The sequence below is a fragment of the Lutra lutra genome, chromosome 13 (genome assembly GCF_902655055.1).
Source record: "Lutra lutra chromosome 13, mLutLut1.2, whole genome shotgun sequence".
Classification (NCBI taxonomy): domain Eukaryota; kingdom Metazoa; phylum Chordata; class Mammalia; order Carnivora; family Mustelidae; genus Lutra; species Lutra lutra.
In genome coordinates this window covers 94,573,474-94,593,867 of record NC_062290.1, presented here as the reverse complement: position 1 = coordinate 94,593,867, position 20,394 = coordinate 94,573,474, and the positions used below count along the sequence as shown (strand labels likewise).

General features: G+C 61.9%; 2 protein-coding genes across 4 annotated transcripts in view; one reads left to right on the top strand and one right to left on the bottom strand.

The window, feature by feature from the left end:
* Positions 1 to 8: 8 nt before the first annotated feature.
* On the bottom strand, positions 9 to 8,859 carry REXO4 (REX4 homolog, 3'-5' exonuclease). Of its 2 annotated transcripts, XM_047700829.1 has the most exons (8): positions 8,466 to 8,857; positions 6,416 to 6,771; positions 4,961 to 5,098; positions 4,524 to 4,717; positions 3,287 to 3,375; positions 2,157 to 2,231; positions 1,577 to 1,651; positions 9 to 917 (listed from the first exon to the last, which is right to left on the bottom strand). In XM_047700829.1, exons 1-8 carry the CDS (start codon positions 8,682 to 8,684, stop codon positions 786 to 788), a joined length of 1,278 nt encoding a protein of 425 aa, XP_047556785.1. In that variant the 5' UTR covers positions 8,685 to 8,857; the 3' UTR covers positions 9 to 785. The 2 variants fall into 2 exon arrangements, with proteins under 2 accessions (XP_047556785.1, XP_047556784.1); XM_047700828.1 differs by lacking the exon at positions 3,287 to 3,375 and having other exon boundaries at positions 8,466 to 8,859.
* Positions 8,860 to 9,256: 397 nt separating this feature from the next.
* ADAMTS13 (ADAM metallopeptidase with thrombospondin type 1 motif 13) overlaps positions 9,257 to 20,394 on the top strand; it is a 29,301-nt gene continuing 18,163 nt past the window's right edge. For both annotated transcript variants that reach the window (XM_047700824.1, XM_047700823.1), the window contains exons 1-12: positions 9,257 to 9,378; positions 9,607 to 9,909; positions 11,829 to 11,940; positions 12,259 to 12,325; positions 13,317 to 13,597; positions 14,453 to 14,612; positions 15,637 to 15,812; positions 17,266 to 17,349; positions 17,519 to 17,643; positions 17,754 to 17,900; positions 19,305 to 19,445; positions 20,050 to 20,212. In XM_047700824.1, the coding sequence (XP_047556780.1) occupies positions 9,611 to 9,909; positions 11,829 to 11,940; positions 12,259 to 12,325; positions 13,317 to 13,597; positions 14,453 to 14,612; positions 15,637 to 15,812; positions 17,266 to 17,349; positions 17,519 to 17,643; positions 17,754 to 17,900; positions 19,305 to 19,445; positions 20,050 to 20,212 (1,755 nt within the window). In that variant the 5' untranslated portion in view covers positions 9,257 to 9,378; positions 9,607 to 9,610. The remainder of the gene's footprint in view (positions 9,379 to 9,606; positions 9,910 to 11,828; positions 11,941 to 12,258; positions 12,326 to 13,316; positions 13,598 to 14,452; positions 14,613 to 15,636; positions 15,813 to 17,265; positions 17,350 to 17,518; positions 17,644 to 17,753; positions 17,901 to 19,304; positions 19,446 to 20,049; positions 20,213 to 20,394) is intronic.

Below are 20,394 nucleotides of genomic sequence, written 5' to 3'. Positions count from 1 at the left end.
GCTCCGCCTCCAGTAAAAACCTGTATTCATGTTCAGTACCCTCTGCGGGCTTGGGTCTTTCTCGGGCAGCCGTCAGGCAGCTTGGTCAAGTCTGGCGCTTTGGGCACTGAGTGCAACCCGCGGCCAAACCCACACGAGGCTCCAGCCCAACAGCCGGGGCTCAGCACGTCCATCTCAGAAGCGGACAGTCCCCGACTTCTGGGAGTGACTGCCGTCACCAAGCTCAGACAACCTGAGCCTCACCACCACACCTTGGGCCCTGCCCTTAAACTTGGCGGGAGTATACGTGGGGTGGGGGCGGAACGGCGGGCTCAGAAAATCTCAGCCACAGCTAAGCCCGAGACGGGGCCAGGCCCGCGAGGCCAGTGCTCTTTCCGTGACTCAAGGCGGAGGAAGGAGTGGGCCCTCCTCCCAGCCAAGGCAGGCACGGACACCCCGGTGGATGACCGGGTACTTTCCACGCCCAGGACACGGCAAACCCCCAGCAAAGCTGCCACCTTGCTGCGGTGACAGCACGGTACAGACGGCCCCACCCCCGTCCTGCCAGAGCTCCAGGTGCCCCTCCATGTCCGTCCCCACCTGCCACCTCCAGCTGCGCCCGGGACAGACACTCCTGCCCGCACTGCCCGGCCCCCTGGGTGCGGGGAGGGGCACCTGCTCTCAGACCACAAACTCGGAGGGAAGCAGCAGTTCTCAGCAGCACGCCCACGAGCCCTGCCACAGGATGGAGAATGAGTTTCGACCGAGATGCCGCTCTGGGCAGGCCCGAGTTGTCCCATGTTTGGTCACGACCGCTTTGGGACAGAGACGCTGCCACCATCTGGGGCGGGGGCTCTGGGGCGCCTGTCCTGGGCCGTACTCTCCCACTCCTTCTTCACCAGGATATACAGTCTCATTGCTGTCTGGGCATCCTGAATCTAGAGGACACAGAAGACCACTGTGACTGTCCCTGCAGGTGACAAGCACAGCCACGGGCCACCCAATCCCCCAACTGCCAAGCCCGAGCGCCAGACACTGGGCATGCAAAGGAGAAAGCCGAGCAAAGCAGTGGTTCAAGGACTCGGTCCTGGCCGGGCTTTGGGATCTCCAGGGCCCCGCTTACGGGAGAAGAAAGGAACCCAAGGAGGGGCACGGACAGGCACGCTGCCTTGTGAGGCAACACAGACACACGGTCACGCAGGCAGGAGGGCGGGCTCCGAGCGCGAGGTGGACCGAGGCCATGATGTGGGGGCCAGGTTCCACACGCCAGCCTGGCACCCACACTCTTTGGCCCCAGCCTTGGAGCCTGTCACAAGGCCCAGGGGGCCAGCCAGCCTCAGCAGCACCGGCCTAAAAGGCCTTCAGTCTAGATGGGGGTTTTTCTCCAAACGACTGCAATAATGGTAGTTTTTGTGTTCAGTGTTTAGCAGCTAAATGTGAACACTCAGGACGCAATGAATGTCCTGTGGAGCCCACTCTGTCTCCTCAGTTTTACAGACCCGGGGCCTTCCAAAAAGAAGTCCTCCAGGTCCCTGACCGGGCCCCCGGTCAGGGATGGCCCCCAATCCTGAGGACTATCACCCCAGGACACACTTACCGAACAGTGCTCTGCCTCCTGCACCCTGATCCCCAGGAGCCTCTCTGCAAGCAGCTTCAGAGACGGCCTTCCACTCTGTCGGGGGACAGGGGACAGCACACCGCACGCTGGGGGGGCAGGCCTCTGCAGGCTCTGCTGGCGCGAGGGGTGGAGGGGTGGGTGCTGCACCAGGCCAGGGGTCAGGCCAGTCACCTCCTGAGCCCAACCCAGGACCCCTCAGTGTGCCTTCACCTGAGGCGCCGGGTCCCCCCAGGGCTGGAGAGCCCGCCGTCGGCTGGAGAGGAGGGCCCGGGAAGGAGCCTGCACCTCCGCCTTTCAGCCTCAGGCCTCCGTGGCAGCAGGTCCGCGGGCAGCTCCCTCCCCAAAGCTGGGGCTCTCGGCACAGAGACTGGAGCGGGGAGAACCCGTTCTCGCTCACAGAGACCTCTGAGCGCAGCGCTCAGATCTCTACTTTTCCTTTTAACCTTTCAAGAGTTAAAAAGTGGCCCCAAACCATAGACCAATCCCCTTTAACGATAAGCTGTCAGGAACCAGAGCCAACCACAACACAAGCGGCAGCACCCCTGCTTCCTGTTCGTACCTTCACTTGACTCTTGAACGGTTTGTATTTCTGAGTGTCCCGAATCTTCTTTTTGGGGTGATCGAGAAACAGCACCTGGAAGAGGAGAGAGTGATGGTCACGGCGGTGGGACCCCCTTCTCTCAAGTCGCCTCCTACGAGGATCCCTAACACAGAACCCGCTCGAGTGGGGACACCGGCGGGACCCGGACTTCTGAGAGACCGCCACTGCGCTGTCCACAGACGATGCTCGGCCGAACCCGGTTACTAAGGACGCAATCCCGAAGCCGGGGACGCGGAGACCAACAGCCACCACGTGACCCGCGAGCACAGAGTCCCCACGTGGTGAGCCGGCGTCCCATGTGCGGGAAGTCAGGACAGTAGCGGACGGCAGCGGCTCCTCACATGACCTCAGGAGAGCTGGCCGCGTGGGGAGTGAGCAGGAACGGGCTGGGTGGTGGCCATTGAGGGTTTATGGCCCCACATCACACTCGGTGGGCGACCCACTGTCTGCTTCCGCAGTTCAGAATTTTCACGAGGCCATGCAGACCGACACTCAGGGTTGCCTCAAACATCGGAGAACTCCCAGGTTCCACGGAACACTATTTGAGAAGCCCCACGCCCAGGAAGGACAGTCTCCCACTCTGCCTGCCCCGTGGCCTCATCAGAACAGGCGGCCCTGTCCTGCCTACAGCAGAGACCCTCGAGAAGCAGAGGCCGGAGGCCACCGCCTCTGGGGCCCCTGGAGCTTGCCTGCCATGAGGAAGACAAATGGAGCCCTGGACGGTCTGCTGGCCATGCAGGGCTGGCCGCAGGGGACACTTCCCCACAGACGGCGGCTCTGACCTCACAGGAGCAGTAGGCCCCAGCCAGCTGGGTGACACTGCAGAGGCAGCGGCCTGGCTTTGTATACACGGAACGTGCTAGAGGGCCAGGCAGGGGGCCGGGCACCAGGTCCAGGGGGCATCCCGCTCTGCCGTAGGACGCAGTGGGCATGTCACCTAACTCACAGTGCCTCAGCTGCCTTTTAGAGAGCCAGGAAACGCCGGGCGCTCCTCCCAGGGCACAGAAAGAGCCCGGAGACTGGCACCTGGGGCCCTCACTGGGGCCGAACACTGGACGCCGTGATCCCCCCCGAGGTGCCCGACGTACCTTCAGGTCGTTGTGCAGCGCGTGTCCGACCAGGATCCGGCCTTTCAGCAAGTCAGCCACTTCCTGCTGAATGACTTCCAGTCTTTCTCCTGACGAGCAGAGTGTAGACGCGGCCGTCAGCGCCGTGCGCTGTGCCGGGGAGCCCCGCACGCCAGCCCCCCACGGCCGTGAGGGGGGCCTTCTTCAGCGCTCGCAGCCACCTGATGGGAACGCTCCTGTGGCACCTTGGGAAAACCAGGCTTGGGCTGCGGGCTCTCCGACAGGAGAGAAAAACAACGGTGCTCCACCCCGGACAGCAAGGAGGGCTGCTCTAGACCCTGGGGCCCAGAGGCAGAGTGGCCGGCTCTGCTGGCAGACGCCCCCGGGGGCACCCCCGCCCTCACTGTGCCTGCACCCCGTGACTCCGCCTGCCCACCGCCCCACCCCGACAGAGGAAATTAGATCGGGGCAGCCCACCCCACGCGGGACCTATCAGAGCCTAGAGCTGAGGGGCTGGCCAGGCCAGGGCACCCCTTGTCAGTCAGGTGTGTGCAGAGGGAACCCGAGAAGCAGAGAAAGGAGACCCGAGTGGCCAGGAAGGAGCAGTGTGGCCTGGATCCCGAGAGCTTTCAGGACCTCTCCAGGCCCCAACCTTGGAGTCCCCCTACGGGGTCTTTCTGGTCTTCCTCCCACAGGACGAATCCACCAGAAAACCCTACAGACTCCGCCTTCAGGATGCATCTGGGTTTGGGGGCTCCCCCGCACCAGGTCACCAGCAGCACGTGCTCCCTCTCCCCATGTCCACCCTCACGGGCCCAGAGTCTCTTCTCAACATCGCGGCCAGAAGGCACCTGCTAGAACGCGAGCCAGGCCTCTCATGGCTCGGACCCTCCCATGGCTTCCCGAAGTCCTCACGAAGATGAGACCCTACAATCTGTCCTGCATCTCCTCCCAACCTCACACTGGCACGGGGTCAGCCTGTCTGACAGACACAAGTGTGTCTGCGAGGTCTCTGCCCACAGTCAGCCCAGGCAGGTAAGACTGTCGGGACTCCGGCTGTGGTGGATACTCCAAACAGAAAGGGGACAAGAGGAAGAAAGAGAGGAGCTCCCGGCCGGCTCAGTCCCGGGGCTGTGAGTTCAAGCCCCGTGTTGGGTATAAAGATTACTTGAAAAACTAATTAAAAAAAAAAAAAAAGAAAAAGGGAGAAGGACCCAGGCACTGCCCTTCCTCGGGCTCATGGGCCGGGAGGACCCACCCTGCTTGAGGCTCTCTGGCCGTATCCCGCTGACTGCTGTCCTGTAGTCCGTCACTGGCTGGGTGGGCTTGACGTACTTGTCATAAACACACTTCCCATACTGGTTCACAATGGACACTCGGGCGGCGATGCTCTCTTCCCCCTTGGGACCCACGCCCACCATCTCACAATCCATGGCTAAGGCTCTAGTCAGGCTGAAGGGAGCCAAAGGTTCCAGTTTAATCAACACGGCGGGACGCAGCCATGGGCACCTAGAGCTCTCCACCCACGGCCACGGCTCGCGGGACAAGCTCTCCCCGCTCAGGTTCCTCGCGGGATGGGGCGCGCCTGCCCAATTCAACTAGGGTTCAGCCAGGGGCCAGGGCCAGAGCCAGAGCCCCCTCCCAAACCCGCACCCTCTCGGGCCGAGTGCCGCCCGTGGCCCTGGCCCCGCGCACCCGCCGAAGGCTTGCTCCTTCACCAGCGTGATGCCGCTCGCGCTCCGCCCCAGCTGCTTTCTTGCTATCCTGGCTGCCTCGGGGCCCAGGGCCGCTTCGATATCTGCCGGGTCCACGTCATCAAACCAGATGTCTTCTCTAAAAGGCAGAGAGGACAGGTTGGAGGTGCTGGTGCAGCACGGGGGCAGGGGAGTGGGGGGTGGTACGAGGCTCCGGTGGACTGACCGGCGCACACTGCCGCTTCCTGTTTCCTTACGAGACCGGCTCCTTATCCCCAACTTAGAACCACAGATAAACGCAGAAACGTAAGAACGTTTACCTTGTAAACGTACACGCCAGGTATAACGACTACCGACGCTCGTTTCTAAACTGAGAAAGTAGGAGGTTCATCACCAAACATTTAGAAAACACAAGCGCAAGACCAGGAAATGGCAGGGGGGAAACTATCACTGAGCCACCAATGCGGGGCCGTGAAATGGAAACACTGACTCCCCATCCGCACTAGGCGGGAGTGACCTCTAGTGTCTTCACAGCAAGCCTTGAACGCAGACGCCCGTGCAAGTGTGCACGTTCCTGCCTGGTGAATTCTGTCTTTCGGGCTCAGCCGAATGTCATTTCCTTGGAAATCTCTTCCTGACCCCACTGAGTGGACGCGCTCCTCTGGCCATCGGCTCCATGACCTGCTCCGTCCTGGGGTCTACTGTGACCGCACGCGCAGAATCCCTAGAAGTGTCTCATTCCGGCCGTGCCTTCTGCCTGACATCAGCCTCAAGCGGGAGGGCCCTGTCATGCCTGCTCCGTTTCCAGAGGGCGTCCCTGGCACAGGGACACCCGCAGGCAGTCCAACCCGTCTTTCCTAGAGCCTTCGGCGACCCAGACGACTCACCACCAGCCTGTCTTACAGACAGGCCACCTCCAGCCGAGCCACTGAGAGGCAGCCACTGGCTCCTGGTCGTCCCTGCGAGACTGACCCCCACTGGGTCTGCTCAGTAACCACCAAGTGCTGACCCAGCGCCCTGCATCTCACAACCTCCCAGTCCCCGCCTGACACCACAGATGACCACACTGAGGTGGGGGGTCAGGAGCTCGCCCCTGCGCACCCGACTCGCCAGATGCGTGAACTGCTCTCAGGCTTGGGTCCCTCCGGCTCTGGCGTGCGTTCATCCCACAGATCCTTACTGGAGGCCTGTTAGTAAGCGCCAGCTCTGCTCTAGGCCCTAGAGACAACAGTTACCCAACACACCCTGCCCTCATTCTGCCTCCGTGGAAGCAGTAACAGGCCAGGAAGCAGCAGGGGGCCAGGCGCTGGAGGGCGCGCGGGGGGGGGGGGGGGGGGGGGGGGCGCCTGCCTAGGCCTCCTGGAGGAGAAGGGGCGCAGGTGCTGGGGAGATGAGCCCAGGGGGTTGCCGGCCACACAGGGAGGCAGAGGGGACTGGGTGGGCCACCTGTACTCACTCGGTGGGCAGGGCCGGAGGCAAGGCCAAAGTCACCTCCTTAGCTCTCTGCTTCTTATGCCTGAGGTCTCCTCCGTCTGGAGAAGTGTTGCCGTCTGTCCTTTTTCTGGCTCCTTCCTGACCGTGCTCGGCTCCGCTGGCCTGTGTGCGAGGTGCCGGCATCTTCCTGGTCCTTGGAGAATCTGAAGGGACAGGGGTGGCGACGGCCTCGGCGTCTGCGGTCTCCGTCCCCATCTCACGTCTCGGTGCTGCATCTGGGATCGCTTTTCTCTTTTGTGTGACAATCCTGGGCTGCTTTTTGGACTTCGTCTGAGAGACAAGAGGCTTTTCCGGGGCCTGGGTTTTTCGTTTCAGGAGCTAACAGAACCCAAAATAAAAAACACGACACGTCTTAATTTGGAAATCACGCACAAGGTGGAAAACACGTGTGTACACACGTGTACGTGCACGTCAGTCACAGCGATGTATGTCTGCTACCCGCATCCCGCATCGCGGACACTCATTTTCGCACGGTCTAGGAGCCCTTCCTCACGCCCATCTGAAGTCGGCTGTGTTGACATGGCTTCTCCGCTTGTCTGACTGCAACAAGGATTTGATAACTGCTTCCTCGTTCCTACAAAACTTCACACGAGTGTTCATCTTAAGTACCTCCTGAACCACTGAGCAGAGACTACCTGACCCGGAGCCCGAGGGCATGATGCGCAACCCGTTTTCCTGTCTACGGTTCATCAAGAGCTACTTCTCCCACAGATGAGGCCCTGGAGCCACAGCGTGGAAACCCCCGTCCTTCACAAGATCTCTTGGTTTGCTACCGCTGTGCGGGTCTCAGACACAGCGGAGGACAGTGTCTGTCACCGTACAGGAGGCTCAAGGGCGGCCAGGGGCCATCCTTCTGTCCTACAAGACTGGCTCTCCTGCGTTCCGCCAGCCCAACCTTCCCCTGGTGCTCCGGTCCCAGCCTGGCTGTTCTCAGCCACAGTGAAGACCCTGGTTATGTGGCCGTGAGCCGAGACACGAGGAACTGGGTTTCGACTTACCAGTTCCCACAACGTTTAAGATTTGGGTAGGGACAGGGTGGCTGGGGGATGGACACTGGGGAGGGTATGTGCTATGGTGAGTGCTGTGAAGTGTGTAAGACTGTGGATTCACAGACCTGTACCCCTGGGGCTAATAATACATCACAAGCCAGTTTAAAAAAAAAAGAAAAAAAATATCCATGGTTTAAATGCATTTAAAAAAAAAAAAAAGGAAGGATTTGGTTCCTCGTATGACACAGAGAAAACACAAGGTTCCCCCGTAATAACCACCCTTCCCACGCACTTAATCTTGCTTTACCTTCTTGGGAGAAAGAGGGAGAGTCACAACTCGAGAAACCATACAGAACCCGGGGGCTTCCCAACGGAACCGCATCAGTCCCGCCCCTGGAGACAGGCGGTCGGGGCCGCCAGCATCCTAAGACACGGGCTGTGCTGAGAGGCTGCGGCAGCCGTTCCCTGTCTGTCTCGCTCACCCGGAGGCTCGGGAGCAGAGTCCAGAAAACCGGCGCCCGCCACGTTTCCACCGGCCGCGCGCCGCTGGGCCCGGTTCTGAAACCCCGTTTCCTGCCTTGGAAACTGCCAGGACCAAGCGGCGAACTCCGAGGGGCCGCCGAGAATCACGGCGGACCCCCGGGACAGCGGGGCAGAAAGGAGCGTCCGCGGGCGGACTGGCCGCGCGGCACCCCCGGTCCGGAGCGGGGACTGCGGAGCGGGGCCCGGTTCCACCGCGCGGGCCGCACTCCCGGTCACGCCCCTGCCCTTTCCGGGCCCCCCTCGTCCGTCCGCCGGGGCGGCTAGCGGGGGCCCCGCAGGCGGTCGGTCGGGGAAACGGACACGCACGGAGAGGAGGAGACGGTCCGCACTTCGCGGCCGCGCGCCGGAGGCAGCCGCCGCCGACGCCCGGGGCTCGCGGTCTACGTCGGGCGGCCCGTCTGCCTCCGCCCGCGCGGCTCGGCCAGGCCCCGCCGGGTCCCACCCGCCTGCCCGTCCCGCGCGCGGCCCCGCCGCCCTGACCTCCCGCAGCGCCCGCCAGTTTCGGGAAAAGTCCTCCGGCGCCTTCGGAGGCCGCGCCACGACCGCCCTGGGGCCGCCTCCCGGCGTCCTGCCTGCTTCTCGCCCTTTGCTCTTCCAGAAGCTCCTCTTCCTGCTCTTCTTCCGAGGGGGCTTCTGGACAAGCCCCGGCTCGGCCAGGGGGTCGCCCGGGGCGCGCCTGGGGGTCAGCGCCTTGGCCATGCCGCCGCCGCCGTCCGGGGTCCCCGGGACCCGACGCTAGAGCGCGACCGGAGCCCCGCAGCCCGGGCCCGGAGCCGAGGTCTGCCCAGCAAGCGCAGGCCCAGGCCAGCCCCCAAACCCCCGACTCCGGGGACACTCGCCCCCCGCACCCCGGAAGCGACCCTGCGCGCGCCGCCGCACGTGCGCCCCCGCCCCCCGGAAGTGCTCTTCTCTTCCCGACCCGCTGGAAACCGGGCCTCCGCCCCTGGTTCCGCACAGCCCGGGGCAAGACGGGGCTCTCCGCCCTCCTGGGAGAAGGGTCACCGGCCCAGAGAGCGGCGTCGGTCTCCATGACCGAGAGTGGGGTTCGGGGAGGCCTAGAATCTTCCGAGAGCGAGGAAGGGGATGAGAAACGAGGACGCCGGAAGGAAACTGGGGGGCCGCAGTCGTTGTAGCACAGCGGCTGGGCCGGCCGAGCGCGGGGGCGCAGGCGGCCGCTAGGGGACGCTGGGTGGCCGGGCCTGGGGCGGGCGTGGGCGGAGCCGGGGGGCGGAGCGGGCGGGGCAGGGCCACGGCCCCAGCCGGGAGGCCCGGACTCCGCCCCTCCTTCCTCCCCGAGTGGGGAAACTGAGGCCCGGGGAGTAAAGGTCGACCCCAGCGCAACGGGGCCGCAGAGGCTCTTGAGCCATAGCCGACAGCAACAAGGAAACATCGTAACAATGCTGAGAACTGGGGCGCCTGGGTGGCTCAGTGGGTTAAGCCGCTGCCTTCGGCTCAGGTCGTGATCTCGGGGTCCTGGGATCGAGTCCCGCATCGGGCTCTCTACTCGGCGGGGAGCCTGCTTCCCCCCCCCCCTCTCTCTCTCTCTCTCTGCCTGCCTCTCCATCTACTTGTGATCTCTCTCTGTCAAATAAATAAATAAAATCTTAAAAAAAAAAAACAAAACAATGCTGAGAACTATCTTGAGCAGCAGCGGTGGGAATAAATCACCAGCCGCCCTCTGCCTGGCCCCTCGGTGCCTCGATTCACGCCGCGGAGCAGCCTCGGCTTCCCCAAAGTCTCCACGTGGGTCTGCGCGCGGGGCGGGGGGCTCCAGGGAGACAGCTCACACACCAGCCCGGGAGTTCGGGTGCCGGCAACTGCGGGCCGCGGGTAACAGAGATGCCGGGAAGAGGTTGACCCCGGGCGTGGGGAGGGTGCGGTTGCCAGACCGCTCGCAGGATGCCCGGGGACCTGGGCATTGCAGGTGAGTAACAGTTTTTGCCTACTTGTGCCCGACGCGTTAGTTGCAATATCGGGGGCATACTTAGACTAAAACAAGAAGTATTCGTTGTTTATCGAAAACGGAAATTTAACGAAAATTCCTGATTTTTATCCTCTGAGAGTGGCCACCCTATGGGGGGGCGGGGCCACTTAGATCGGGTCACAAGGGAGGGCCTCTTTGAGCAGGTGACAAGTGAGTGGAAACCTGACGGGGAACCAGGGCTCAGAGGGAAGACCCGCAAAGCCCTTGACACCTCTGAGCACGGGGAAGCCAGCCGGGGCGGCTCAGGCTCTGTGCGCCAAGGGGAGACAGGAGCAGCAGGGCAGTCCCACCTGCGATTTCAGAGTCTCGGAGGCCACGGGAAGGGTTTGGACATTTTACTCTTAGGGCAGGGAAGCCATCGGTTGCTTTAAAGCTGGGGGGTGACGCCGTCTGACTTGAGTTCTTAAAGGATCACTGCCACTGTGTGAGAAATGGGACAAGGAGGGCGCGCGGGCATGAGAGAGCGGGGAGGCCAGGTGGGAGCCCACGACCGATGCCCAGGCCCTCGGTGATGAGCTTGGATTGGGGGCAGTGTGTCCTCCAGGGAGCAGTCACAGAGACAGTCAGGAGCCCACAGCGTGAACTGGGATGACGTAAGGGGAAAGGTAAAAGGGGAAACGCGGGATGGGCGGGAGAGCCTAAGGCAATCCTGCAGATCTGGCCTGGGAAAGGAAAGCCAACCCGCCGGGCCTGGGATGGAATCCTCGCAGCCTCCGGGATAGCAGAGGACACCGGGGCAGGGACCCTGCACCGTCCCCCGCTAGCTGTCAGCTGAGTCCGGGGGTGGTGTCCTGGAGGTGTGAGGGAGCTGGAAATAGTGCTTTGGAGAGCGTGACTGAGAACCTTCCAGAAAGTAGAGTGGGTTGCCAGGTGGTCTGTGATGCTGAGGGCAGCGTGGTGCCACGTGGCCTGGTTCTGTGACTGTCCACGGGGGCCAGACACAGGATAGTGAGTAGTGGGGGGAGCGACTGAGGCAGAAAGTGTCTTTGAGACCTGAGGGTAGTGGGGGGCCCGGGATCTGCACTGGGTGAGGAAGGGTGGAATGAAACAGGGTCACTTATATGTCAAGGGATCTCAGAATGGAGCCAGGAGTCCATTAAGGAGACTGGCCATATGCCTGTCCTCACCAGTGGACACGTGACCTCTTGAACTGGGCCAAAGTGCAAATATTCCAGGGACCAACCCTGACCCTTCAAGCCCCCCACAGTGAGAGACCAGCAGTGACAGCCTCAGGGCAGATTATGTCATGCGGTTCCCTTTCTGCTGCCGACATGCATCACAAGTTGTCTGTGAGCAACATACCCAAGTGGCCTATCTTAGCTGTGAGTGCTTCTGAGATTTGCTCCCTAGTGGGGCCTTATTTGGGTCGTGGCCCAAATCTCGGTGCCCTGGATAGTGATTCTTCAATCCCAGATAAGTGAGCTTGTGTAGTGATCGCCTCCTGATGATTTTAGCTAGACACAGAGAATGGGGAGTGGAAAGCAGGACAGGTCACGGGGTGTCAGTAGAGGAGAGCAAGTTGTCAGAGCTGGAAGGCGCAGCATGCCTTCAGTCAGGGGACAGTAACCCAGCCTCGGTTCTAGAATCACGCCTGAATCCACATTCCCATGATCCCCGGTCCAGTGCTACTTCCTCGTGACTCTGCTGCTTGGCCCAGCCCCATCCCAGGGTGTGGGATCCGCTGCCCTGGGCCCAGGACTCACCTCGTGCGAGAGTCTGCGGGCTGCCCACTCCCATGGCCCCTGCCCCGAGAGGAAGCTCCCAAGAGTAAACACAGCCTCATCTTCCCGCCCACCGGGGTCTACCACATTCCACGCCGGCCAGATGTCCAGTCACAAGGCTCTCTCCCCGGGCTACAGGCTGGTTTTCCCGAGGATGAGGGAGCCTCACCCCTGGCACAGAGGCTTGGGGGCAATTCTCACTTCTGCCCTCTTTCTCCTGGGCTGCTGGGGACTCTCCGATTTCCAGCAGGTGGGTGAGTCTGCAGGCGTCGAGGTGTTTGGGGAGCCCTGGGGCTGGGAATCTGAGCTCCTCTGGGTGCTGAAGGAGGGTGCCCTGGGGAGAGAGGGAACCGCCTGGGGTCTTCTCTCAGCTTTGGGGTTTGCACTGGGCAAGGGGCAGATCTGAGCATGGGGTTTTGGGGATAGAGTGTGCTCGCTGAGGAAGGAACGGGCTTCTCCATTCTGTGTCCCCCTCCCCCACCCCCACCCCGGTTCCCCTCCCCCTTGCCTTGCTCCTCTGGCGCCCCCTCTCCTTCCTCTCTTCCCCCTTGTCCTTTCTGTCTGGCAGCAATTTCGTCAGGCTTTGGAGCCAGAGGACCTGACTTCTTATTTCGGTCCTGAAGCTGCTTTAAAAGGTACTTGTCGTGGGGTCCTCTTGGCAGGGGGGTTCCCAGGGTCAGGGCTCTGCTGGGGGGAGGAAGTCCAAGAACCTGCCCCCATTCCTGTTAATCAACTCCGGACTTCTGCCAAGTCCATGGAAGCCTTCTGGACCAAGCTGGGGTTCTGACCGCAGGCTTCTGCTCAGTATCTCAAGGAAACAGTTGCTGATTAGCTGGCCCTTTTGCCCCGGGGCCTCCCTTGGGCTAGGGAAGCCACAGGAGCTCTTGTGGTTTCTGGTCATGGATGGAAATATTTATCCTCTCTGTGAGAAACAAGATAGGTCCTGGCTCAGGCCCGGCCAGAGCCTTCCTGTCGCTCTGGGCCCCGTCTGTGGACCTCTGTGCCGTGCCAGGCCCCTTTCCGAGTTGGGCCATTGATCTAAAGGCTGCTGGGGACCAGAGGCAGGGTGGGCTAGTCAGGGTGGAAAGAAATAAGGGATGTCCCTCTTGTGCCCAAATTGTCTGAGGCCTGGGTCAGATGCACACGGAGCCCTGCTTGGGGCCGCCTCGGGGTGGAAACTTGTGAATCGGGACCCCAGGTCCTTGGAGCTCTTCCCCTCCTGGGGCCTGGGGTCCTTAACTCCTCTGGGGGCTCCTTAGGGGGGAGGCAGGTGGGTGGAGAAGGATGGCAAGGCTGGTCTCGGGTGCCTGCTTTTCCTAGAGGCTGGACTTGTACCTGCTCTGCCTATTGGGGTTCATGCCACCCCTCGTGAAACCCCTCATGGGTCGAGGCTAGCGTGCTGAGCGCTGGTCCGCCCCGGAGCAAGGCCCAGATGGGAGAAGCGACTTGCACTCTGTCCTCCTACAAGCCAGAAGGAGCTGAATTTGAACCCAGGCACCCCCTCCACCGGGGTCCCAGGCCAGCACGCCACTCCACATGCCAAAGGGAACGGATGGGGCTCCCTCTCCAGGGCAGGAAGAGGAGGGCCGAGCAGGGTTGAGCAAGGCAGCCTGCTCTCCCTTGCAGTGCCTCCGTTCCATGTGGCCCCTCTCAGCTGTGTCTGTGAAGACGGGCCCCGGGGGCCTCCCTGCAGGACCCCGCGCTGCTCCCTGCACGCCTGGGGCCGGCGCATCACCGTCTCCTTCCCGCCGGAGCGGAGCCTCCTGTCCACCTCCTTCACCAGCGAGCACGTGCTGAACGCCTCCCTCCGGCTACTGAGGCAGCCGGCCCACCTCTGCTTCACGGGAGGCCGCCCCCTGCTGCCTCCGGGCGCCCGGGCCAGAGTCACTTACTGCTCGGGCGGCTTGGTGAGTGGGAGCCCGGCTTCGCCTCGGGGAGAGGCCGTGCTGAGGGTGTGCTGGGTCGGGGGGACCCCACGGTGCCCAGCCAGGTGTGCCGGAGGACACCGCGTTGGATCTTTGCCTCGCGCCAGGCCTCCGAGGGCGTGTCCCAGGGAGGCTCGGAAAAGCGGGCTGAGTTCCCCAAGGCCGCCGGGCTAGCCGGTGGCAGAGCGAGGTGTGAACCTGGGGGACCACGTAACAGAAAGAACCAGGGCTTGGCAGTCAGCCCTTTGAGTTCTGATTCCAGCTCTGTCCCAGGAGACCTTGGACCAGTCACTCGATTGGATCTCAGGGTCTTCAGCTGAGAAGTGATGGGGACTGGTGTCAGGTGTCCGTGTAAATCTGTCACCATGCATCCAAGCGGCCAAAGCTGCTCACGTCATCACGTGCCCCTCCCTGGTTGCTGCGTTGCAGGGCCCAGTGTGGGCCGGGACATAAACCATTCCTGGTCAGCCTGTGACTCCTGGTGACTGCTGTGCTATCTGTTAGCACAGGCCTAGCTAGTCCCTGGAGACCCTCCCTGTTTCTGTACATGTGGGATCCCACCAGTGTCTCTCCAAAGGCCAAGGCCACGACCTGAGGGAGGTCTGGAGTGTGGGTGGGGGTGGGTGCTGGCTGCAGGTGTAGAAGTGGGCACAGCCCTAAAAGGGCACGGGTCCTCCCCAGCTGTCCCACAAGGATGGGCTTGGGGGCACTGGACTTGGAGAGGAGCCCTGGACAGAGCTCAGGACAGGTTTTTGCCTGGTGCTGTGACGTCCCAGAGAGGCCCTGTCACGCAGTGGGGCCACTGGGCTCAGTGCCATGCTGTTCTCTCTTCTCTAGGAGGGCGACATCCTGGTGGGTGCGGACAGGTTCTATGTCCAGCCAGTGAGGAAGCAGCACCAGGAGCTGGTGCCTCCCTGGGTTCGTGCCCAGCCCCACCTGATCCATAGGCCTGTCCCCAAGGTCCCCACAGTCCCTGAGGCCCCAGAAGTCATCCAAGGTACAGCCCCTGGGAGAGGGAGGGTGGGACTTCCCTTGGGGACAGCTCTGGGGGGGAGGGCCAGCTCTCCCCAATGCCCAGGGAGCCATGCAAACTGCCGCAGCCGTGACTGAACCATCTTCATCAGGATGTTGGCCGCAGGGAGGGCAGGGGAGCACGTGGCCGGCCATCAGCCTTGCCCCCAACTGTCTACTTGGTGAACAGGTAGACATTGAGCCTACAAACAGCCCTTCCTAGCTTACACAGCACGCTCACAGATGTGCGCTGCTGGCAGGACGCCACTCACTGGTATTGGTTGCTCACACGGACGGGAACGCAGGGCCCCAAAGACAGAGAGTGGCCGCTCAGGGCTGACACGGTGGCTCTGGGCATGATCACAATTGGAGAGGGCCCTGCTGCCTCCCAGGCCTGCTTGTCCAGCCCTCGGGCTGCCTCCGGGTGCAGGCAGGGCGCTGTCTTGGGCAAGCCTTGTCACCATGGAATGAGCCTGTTCTGCTCTCCAGCAGGTGCCCAGAGGGGCATCAAGGATGCAGAGCCAGTGCCCGGGGCTTTGGAGAGACGTAAAGGACCAAAAGGCCACACAGTAGCTCCCTCCTTGGGCCGTGCACTGCCACTGGGCCCTTTCAGATGCTCCGGGATGCCTGGTCACTATGGGATCTGGCCCTCAGGGTGGGGCGGGATCCAAGACCCAGCAGCCTCTCGGGCTAGCCACCACTAGTTCTAATAGTTGCTGCAGAAAGTGACCTGTGACAGTTTGGGACCCTCAAGCCTCCTGAGGCATCAGGAGACCCGCTCCCGGAGGTAGGGGCTGAGAGTGGGCCCACCCCAGGCCCGCTCCCCGGGTGTCCACCCAGCTGGGAGGCAGGGATCGCCTGCCCCCCATGTTCCCCACGTGAAAGCTGAGGACTCCTGTCTCCCTAAGCTCTATAGCGGGAAGTAGTAGGGACCGGGCTCACACGGTGTCTCCGAGCCTAGGAAAGACCTGGGCATGGGGGTCCAAAGCCACGAGTCATCTTCTTTCTAGAACCTTTGCTGTCAGCCCCACTTCCTCTCTCAACGGGCCGTCCTCCTTCCCCTCGCGTCCGGAGACAGGCTGCGGGGAGTGTCCTGCACTTGGAGCTGCTGGTGGCCGTGGGCCCCGATGTCTATCAGGCTCACCAGGAGGACACCGAGCGCTACGTGCTCACTAACCTCAACATGGTGAGTGTTCCTTGTGCAGAGCCTTGGATGGTGCCAACCCCAATGCATGGGACTCGGGAGCCTCTGGACACGGTGCCCCATGCCAGGAACTTGGGTGGAATGCGATTGGCTGGCTTGCCTGGGAGTTTGAACTCAGGTTGAACTCGGTGTAACACTAAGTCTGGGGTCATGCTTGCGGCCCAGGACTTTGGGGGTGGGAAGGGGTGCAGCCTGCACTTTGCTTCCTCCTCCCTTCCCTCACCTGGAGTGGAGGTGGGCGAGGGCCCAGGACCCCCTCTTGGGTCCCTAGTACACCCCACGGCCTCTTGCTACTTGGGTCCCTTCTCTCCAGGCGACTCTCAAATCTGGCCTCTGTCCTGAAGCCCATTTGCTCCGTGGGAACCTTGGCTAGCAGTGCCGGCCCTCTTCTTGTGGGCATCCCATTGCCGCTGGCCTCCCCTTCACTTGGCTTTAGGGGTGAAGGTGGGGTGGAGAGTACGACTCCCACTGAGTGGTGTCAGAGAGACAGAGTCAGGAGAGGAATGTGAGACCCGTGCCGCAGCTAGAGAGCACGTGCAGGACACACACATGCGCGGGACACAGGCGTGCACACACACACACAGTGACTGCTCTAGGCTGCCGCGGAAGCTTCCGCAGCGTCAGGAGATCAGGACCAACACGGCAAGGAGAGTGCCGGCCCTGGGGGGTGGGCTGCCCCACGAATGTGCCCTGCCTCGGGGACGGCCACCTGTTTTGGGCAAAAGGCAAAGTCCCCCAGGCTGACGACCATGGAAGGCTTTCCCTCCACTTGACAGATATGGAACCTGGGCTTCTGGGTTCCCTTAGCAGCATCTGAGCAGCGTGGGAAGGGAAGCAGTGGAGCTCGGATTCTGGCCCAGGCCAGCCGAGGCCCGTGGCCGCACAGTGCTCTCACGGGGCCGTGTGTCATTCAGAGGACGAGCTGGCGCCAACAGCCACATGATAAGGCAGCCGCGATCGGCATCTTGACACATGTGGCGAGAGAGAGCCAGGAGGCTGGCTGGGGCGTGGGGAGGGGGCTTCTTTCTGGAGTACCCGGAAAGGGCTTGTGGAGGGAGGGGGGCCCTCGTGCCCCCTCATGGAGATGTGCAGGTTAGACAAGCAGAGAACAGTTTCAGGTGGATGGACAGAAAAGAGAAAGGACAGGACGAATCTGGTGAGAGAAGAAGGGTTGGAATGGAATGTTCTAGACTAGTAACTCTCCGTGTCCCATTGTTTCAGGGTTCTGTGTGTGTGTGTGTGTGTGTGTGTGTGTGTGTGTGTTGAGCCTGAGCAAGGGGAGGACAGGAGCGCATCTGCCCTTCCCCGTGGCCGGCTCTCCGCCGGACCACTGGCATCTTCCCCCTGGGCCGATGGAACGTCTTCTCTGGACTCCAGCGCGCCAGTCGGGCCACACCAGCCCACATGAGTCTCCCTTCTCTCCTGCCCCCCACAGGGGTCAGAGCTGCTGAGGGACCCATCTCTGGGGGCTCAGTTCCGAGTACATCTAGTGAAGATGGTCATCCTGACCCAGCCCGAGGTAGGCGCCGAGCTGGGAGCCCAGAGTCACTGGAAAACCCATTTCTGTTCTCTTTACCTCTTCCCGTGGGTCTCCGCCTCATAACAGGGCTGCGGTGAGGACTGAGATGCCAGCGGCCCCCGTTGGGCGCCGCCTCCATAAACGCAGCCTCTCTTACTGGATCCCCCAGGATGCGCCAAGCATCACGGGCAACATCACAGCGTCACTGCTGAGTGTCTGTGAGTGGAGCAGGACGGTCAACCCTGAGGACGACGCAGATCCCGGGCACGCCGACCTGGTTCTCTACATCACCAGGTAGCCGTGTTCCCTGGGGGCACCCCAGCCCGCCCGGGAGCTGCCCCCTCTGCAAAGGCGGTCCGGCAGGCATGTCCGCACCATGCAGATGGCTGTCCTCTCTTCCCAAGGTTTGACCTGGAGTTACCAGATGGTAACCGGCAGGTTCGAGGGGTCACCCAGCTGGGGGGTGCTTGCTCGTCCTCTTGGAGCTGCCTCATCACTGAGGATACTGGCTTTGACCTGGGGGTCACCATCGCCCATGAGATCGCACACAGGTAGGCACCCTGTCCCCAAGCTGAGGCCTAGGAGCTGACCTGGGCTCCCAGGAGGTCATGTCGGGGCTGGCAGAGTCTATTGGAAGGAACCTATACCCCTGGCCCCAGTGGACTCAGGAGGTAGGGGAGGGACAAGGGCTGGGAAATCTGATACTGCTTGATTTCCAGATGATTAAAAAACCCTTTTTTCCCCCCAAAACAAGCAAGATGAACTTAACAATTAGAAAATCCGTTTCTTAGGAAATTCAGGTAAAGAGAAAGCAGACGGTCAAAATTATCCCAGATCCTACCACCCAGAGAGAATGTCTGTTCACGTTTTGTTTTAGTAATTTCTTACCCACACACATCATTTTTTATTTGCAAAATTGGGATTACATTGTATGTTGTCTCATTACTATTTTCTTAAGGGAACAATACATCCCGAACATTTTCCCCCGAGTTTTTATAATTCTTTTGGTGCGCATTATTTAACTAATCCCACGCTGTTGGATTTTAGGCTGTTTCCAGATTTTTCCTGTTATGGGCGCTCTGCGTTCTGTAGGCATGTCTGTGCTCCCGTCTATCGTCACTTACCCGAAGTGGCGAGTTTTCTCGATGATCTTTAAGTCTTTTCATTATGAAAGTCGCGCCCGCGTGCAGCACAGAGACTCCTGAAGTAAAAACCTGGGTCTGTGCTCCTTCCCCTGGGCACCCACCGGCCCAGGCCTTCCGGCTCCTCTGAGCTCTGTGCGGCCCCCCGCACCCCTGCCTCTGTGGGCGGCTCAGGTGCCCGGTGAGCCTGGGCTCCTCACCCCTACATCAGCCCCCAGCAGTTCCACCTTCACCCTGGCTCCAGCCCCTGCACTTGACCCTCGACCCCCACCCACCCACCCCGCCTCCACAGCGCCTCCATCTGTCTTGTTTTGGAGGAAAAAGTTGTTTTGTTTGTTTTAAAGAAGGTTTTGAAAACCAGTGTCCATTCCCCTGGGAGTGGAGACGGTGGCTGGAGTCCTGGGCGTTTTCTCGACTTCTTTACTAATCTAAGGACAGAGGCAGTGGATGGATTTTCCCACTCTGGGCCAGCCCACAGATCAAGAAAGTCACCACGGGCAGCCCCGCACGCCCCCCCCCCCCCCGCCCCGAGGTGCCTCACGACCCCGTCCTCCCTTTTAACACCACCGAGTGGCTTTCCTCAACATTTTAAAAGCCTTTCGATGTTTATTAGCAGAAAGAGGCAGGAGGCTCTGGCTAATAATCAGTGCTCTCTCGGCTGGGAAACTGAGGCAGGGCTCTCTGACGGCAGGGTCAGGAGGCCGCTGGGGTCTGAAACTGCGCAGCTGGAGGGTCTGCCAGGCCTGGAGTGCAGGGGTGGGCGGAGTGGGTGGGTAGGTGAGGGGACCCTCAGCGGTTGCCTCCGCTGCACAGCTTGGGCGTGGAGCACGATGGTGCACCCGGCAGTGGCTGCGGGCCCAGTGGCCACGTGATGGCCTCCCAGGACGCCGTGCCCGCCCGTGGCGATCTGTCCTGGTCCGCCTGCAGCCACCGGCAAGTGCTGCAGCTGCTCAGGTAGCTGTGTTGGTCACCCCGCCCTGTCCTCCCCGTGCCCTCATCTCCACGCCGGGCGCACCCCCACTTGTCCCCCAGACCCACCCCTCCCTCTGCCCCAGCCCTGCCCAGCCCTCTGTTTACTCCCATCCCGTCCTGTGCCTCCCTCCGCGTGGGCCCCCATCACCTCCCCGGTGCTCTCCTCCATCCTCCTCCACACCCCTGTACCCACCCTTCCACCTACCCCTCCACCGCGTGCCCCTCCCTCTGTCCACACCTCCTGGTGCCCGCTCCCTCCTTCCCGCCCGCTCCTGCTCTTCCGTCCCACCCGCTTCTGCGTTCACCCCATAATTCTGCCCCACCCATGCCCACCCCTAGCCACCCTGCCTTGCCTCCACCCTCCTTCCCACCCACTCTGCCATGCAACCCTCGTCCGCCGCATCCCCTCTCAGCGCTGCATCGGGCCCCTCAGCTCTGGATTTGAGCTGCCTCCGAGCCCAGGGCCCGCTCGTGGTGCGGGTTCGTGCTGAGAACTCCGGTCCTCCCGCTCTCGTGCCCTCTCCCCCTTCCCGCCCCCACCCCCCACCCCGTGTCCACCTGCAGCCTGAGCCCAGGCCTGTCGCAGCGCAGGACGGGCGCACTGCCTGTTGGATCTGCCGGGGCCGCAGGCCGGGGCCGCGGGGCGCCCCCCCCAGGCGCAGCCGGGCCTCCTCTATGGCGCAGACGAGCAGTGCCGTGTGGCCTTTGGTGCTAAGGCAGTGGCCTGCACCTTCACCAGGGAGCACCTCGTGAGTTGTCGTCCCCCCGCCCCGACCCTGGTCCGCTATCCAGCCCAAGCTCCCTCCACCTGTGCCCAGCTCATGCCCCACTGAGAGTGCCTGCTGGGCCGGGCTGGGTCACTTGTTAAAATTCTTAATTTTTTAAAGAAGAGTCCCCATGTTTGCTCCCCATTTTGACACATTTATTCCAC